Below are 5090 nucleotides of genomic sequence, written 5' to 3' on the forward strand. Positions count from 1 at the left end.
GTGGTTGAAACTTGAAGATTCAGAGGTCAAAAGATGACAGGATAAGAAGTTCCCACTAGGCATAAGAAGAAATTTGTACAAAGAATTTCGTGTATTAAAATATAGAAATTGTTACAAATTATATTTTTGAGAAATACAAGAGAATATTAATCTTCTTGTAATTACAAAATCTTCTGATTAATGATCTGATTGTTTGAAGACGAGGGGCCACATGGCTTGAACTTTCGATTTCGAGATTTGTTGAGGATTTGATTTGTCAAGAACTTGACTTGATTGACACCTAGATCTTGGGGCTTAAATTTGCACTTTGGAATTTGGACTTGAATTTGATTTGATCTTCTGGGACTTGATTTGGAATTGCTTGATTTGAAAAAGATTTTAATCCTCTTGATATTCGTCGAACTAAGGCAATTGAGGGATTTCTTCTTTTCATCTGGCTTTGAAATTTCTTCAGCATTTCGTGATTTTCTTCTGCACTTGTCCTTGTCAATTTTTATGGACCATTGGTCCTATTTATAAGGGAAATTCGTAACCAATTGGTAACCATCCAATTATCTTTAATTAAAAAGAATAATTGAATATTTTGGATTTTGAAAAAATTAAGATGGGCCTTTGAATTTTTTTATATACCTTAGGAGACTTTAATGAATTTAATTGTTATTTAAGTCAACCCAATCCATTATTTATTATTATTTTTTTATGTCCACAAGAACCATCACCAACCATTTTAGGTTAAATTGAAACAGAAATGTTACAAAAGGGACGGATCTAAGGGGGGGACTAGGCTGGGCTCTCTCCAGCCCACTTAATGGTTTTTAGGGCAAAAAAAATTTTTTATGTGTAAATTTATATTTTTTTTACATGTTAGCCCAACTTGTAGTTCAATCCTTGATAAATTTTTTTTTTTTTAACCTTATTTTTCACCAATCAAGATGTTGCCTGCAAGTCAACTCAGCAACAAATTGCCGTGTTATGCAAAAAGCTTTTAAATTTTACTTCAGCACAACTATATACTTTATAAATTCCATGAGAAACCGAAATTAACCATTTCAATTACCAACATGGATGACATTATAGTAGAAATTAGCATACAACAAAACCAGTTGGTGTCATAGACATCCATTCCAGTTTCAAACTTGTAATGGAGATAGGTCTAAGGGTTTGCTCTCCATTTGCACACATTTCTCTTCTATATCCACTGCTTCCCTTTTGTAAATATACTTCTTTGATGCCCCAATAAAGGCTACCAAATTCAAAGCAGATAATATCAAAAGGAATCCGTAGTAATAATCCAAATGTGAATCATTCACATTTTTCCCAATCCAACTTTTTCCTCCATTCCTCCCTGTAGTTTTATCCACCATAGTCACCAGAAAGCTATTCAAGAAGTTCCCCACACCAATCCCACTTGTGAAAAACGTCGTCCCGAGGCTTTGCATTTCTTCTGGAGACTGATCATAGAAGAATTCTAGCATTCCAATAGCATTAAACACATCAGCAATCCCTAACAAAACATACTGTGGAAGTAAATAGAATATGCTCATCGGGACTATTTCATCGGGACGTTGAATTTGGTGCACTCTAATAACATGTATGCGCTTCACTTCAACTGCGGAGGCAATTGCAATGGCAAGAATTTGGATCACAAACCCGATTCCAAGTCTTTGCAAAAGAGTGATTCCTCGAGGATTCCCAGTTTTCTTTCGCATTAGAGGCACGAAATAACGATCATACATGGGAACGAATACGAGCATTGAGAGCGTGACGAAGCTCCCAAGTGATGCTGCTGGTAATTGAAAGTTTGAACCAAAATGCCTGTCTAAAGTGATGCCTTGTTTAACAAAGAGAGTGTTGATTTGTGCCCAAATGGTGCTAGGGATTAGGGTTACAAGCCATATCATGGTCATTCCTAGAACCAGCTTGGCCTCTTCCACTTCAGTCACAGTGCATAGTGCCCTTGGCTTACTATCTTTTCCTTCTTGCTTAATTGCAGCCTTGTCCAAGAACCTGAGAATAGAAGTTTAACTTAAAATCAATTGAATTATTGAGTTTAGGGTGCAACTTTTTTATGCCAAAAGAGTAACAAAAATTACTCTTTCCATTGCAATTATATAGGCTTGTTTTGTTTTTCATACGAATTAAGAAATCTTTTTTAATATCATTGAAAAATTAATTTTTTTCAAGATCTTTCTTAGTTTACCCCTATTTAATTTTCAGTATGTAGTAGTAAATTATTGTTAGAATTAGTAAAGAATTTGAATGATTTAATTTGAAGAAGAAGAAATGAAAGTTGTTCCATGTTTTTAAGAAGTAAGAAATGTGTGTATTTGGATGATTTCAATAGGTTGACATATTAAGTGAAGAAAATTGAATAAGAGTATATTGGTAAAGAAACAAAACAAGATATTCTAAATTAAGAAACATGCTTATATATTTGGGATAAGAGAAAAAGGAAACACAGCCTATATAATTAGGACGGATGGAGTACTAATTATCTTGAGTGAAGTTTAACCTTTTGAAAGATTTATTGTTCAAATTAAAAATTTGGCAAATCCCCATATTTTTGGCCAAATAGAAAAAGATATGCTATTGCAACTTATTTATCTCTGCAACTAAATTTGAATGCATTTGAAAAAGTCAAATCAATGCTATAGGAACTGTTCAACTCCTGCCAGAAGTTCTTAAAAGTCATCAACCCTATTTTTCACGAGTCATGCAAAATACTGTTTGCTCATGTGAGTTTGACACCATATTATGTCCATACCTTGCAGGTCATGTATGGCCCCATCTTTTAATTATTTATATGGAACATTTCAACTTGTAAGCGCAAAATATTAGCTTTAAGTTTGTTACAACCAACGCTACCTTTTCGATTTACTATAGAATCAATGAGCTAACAAGTTGCACCAAAATGAAGATATTTTAGAGAAAGATTGAACCAATGATTTTTTGGGACATTCATAACAAAAATATACCACCTTGTTATGACGAAGAAATGAAAATAATAGTATAATCGTGGAAAATGAAAGTTAGATAAACGAAGCATAATGTGAGCCCAAGTACCCTACAATTAAATTGGATAGCATTTGACAATATTATTCTAAAAAGAATTTATTGTTTTCAACTAGTGTCACGAAAAAAAATAATAAGGGTTGCTTAGGATTGTTTTTCCACTTTTAAACTATCGACACACATACGATATTTATGTATGGCTATGTTATGTTATGTTCAGTGCGTAGAAACGTAACGACATAAATCAAATGATGAAATCTCATGAAAACATCCACATAGTAGTAGTTGGAAGACATTGACAGTTCACGGATAACCTAAATGAAAGCACTGTTCAAAGAGTTCACATGGCAAATAATTATTGAATCATTTGTTTGACAAATAGTAAAGCAGGAACCATTGTTGGCATGCTCATAAATTAGGGTGTGTCGAGTGGTCCTCTACTAGCCTTACCTTTCATCGTGTTCAACATTTAAGGACGTGGAATCATTGTTAGGATTCTTTCAAGATTCTGGTATTCCTTGTCCAATCTTTCATCCATTTCTGGAACTATATAAGTTATTCCTTGTTCTGTTAAAACGATGTTTCCAAGGACATGGGACAATCTTGTATTTCACATAGCAATATTTTTGAGCTCAAATCTTGTCATCATTCATTTATAAAAAAAATATGCACATGCTAGCCTTTGCTTAAGAATGAATTAGATGTACATGTGAGGGACATGCTTCACAAACTTTTATATGCAATGGTTCAATAGTGGCTTTAATATATACCCAAATATGGTTAACACAATCTCACCTGAATACTGCACTGTGGTGGATCCGTCGTTTTCCAGTAGTGATATAATACTGCTGATCGAACTCGTGAAGCTCTGATGGACGGATAGGGAGAATAAGCTTCCTATTAGTAAATGCACCGGCAAAAACCCGATATAGGTCACTGGTGGGGTGACCTGTCCTTCTTGCTTTGTGCCTATATATTGGGGTGCCAATGTAGAAAATGACAAGGGATAACATAAGTCCCACTGTTGGGATTCCATATCCCAATCCCCAGCTTAAGTTTTCTTGAATATAAACAAGGCCAAGTGTAGCAAATAATGCACCTGTGAAGGAACTGAACATCCACCAATTGAAGAAAGAGATTTTGAGTTTTTTCTCATGTGGATTGAAATCATCGAATTGGTCTGCACCAAAGGTGGATATGTTTGGCTTTGTTCCACCCGCACCTACTGCTATTAAGTAGATCGATGTGTAGAAAAATGCGATTTGAAAAGGGGTGGCCTTGTTGCACACTCCATTTGCACACGTTGGCTTCAAGAATTTAACCGAAACTGCCATCGTCAAAAGCAACATGCCCTGTTGACATGAAACGAAAGCATTAGTCGTACTAAAATTTATCATCGTCTTCACGAATTACGGTACAGTCTGATTTAGTGCACAATACAATATGTGACTGTCAAATCAATCACTTAACTTTAAGAAACAATAGACAACAGTAGTACGCAAATTTTATATTTTTTTGAAGCAGATGGCCTTTGCAACCATACGAGGTGAACACTACCATTAAACATATGGGAAGCCCAAAGCATAGGCCATGAACAGGTCCCACAATCAAAATCCTGGCAATATATTGGCCTGTAGGAGTAGGTAAATTCCATTTTACACCAAACAAGTGGCATGGTATCATTCATAATACACCTTGAAAGAGTTTTAATTATAACTTCATTTAATTTCTTCAATGGAAAATGGAAATTAATAAATAAATAAATACACATATATTACTTACAATGACATAGATTAAAGATGAAATTGTAAATGTCCAGAAGCGGCCTAAATACGAATCAGCAACATAAGCGCCGATGACTGGAGTAATCCAAACTGATCCTGACCAATTATTAACATTTGTAACTGATGAAACAGTGTCTTCATGAAGTTGGGTTGTCAAGTAAACCACTAAATTTGCTGCTATTCCATAGAAGGCCATTCTTTCAAATGCTTCATACCCTGCATATATTTGAAAACAATTTAAAATAAATAACCAAGTAAAGAGAATCTGTGTCATTTTTTTCTTGGATAAAAAAA

The 5090-nt window shown here is 34.3% G+C and overlaps 1 protein-coding gene across 1 annotated transcript; it reads right to left on the reverse strand.

Annotated features, from left to right (window-relative positions):
* Positions 1–1027: 1027 nt before the first annotated feature.
* Positions 1028–5070, reverse strand: LOC111391402 (protein NRT1/ PTR FAMILY 5.1-like). The gene is made up of 3 exons (XM_023016616.1): positions 4795–5070; positions 3808–4364; positions 1028–2007 (listed from the first exon to the last, which is right to left on the reverse strand). The coding sequence occupies exons 1-3, from the start codon at positions 5068–5070 to the stop codon at positions 1131–1133; spliced, it is 1710 nt and encodes a 569-aa protein (XP_022872384.1). The 3' UTR covers positions 1028–1130.
* Positions 5071–5090: the final 20 nt, after the last annotated feature.

This window comes from Olea europaea, unplaced genomic scaffold (genome assembly GCF_002742605.1).
Source record: "Olea europaea var. sylvestris unplaced genomic scaffold, O_europaea_v1 scaffold789, whole genome shotgun sequence".
Taxonomy (NCBI): Eukaryota; Viridiplantae; Streptophyta; class Magnoliopsida; order Lamiales; family Oleaceae; genus Olea; species Olea europaea.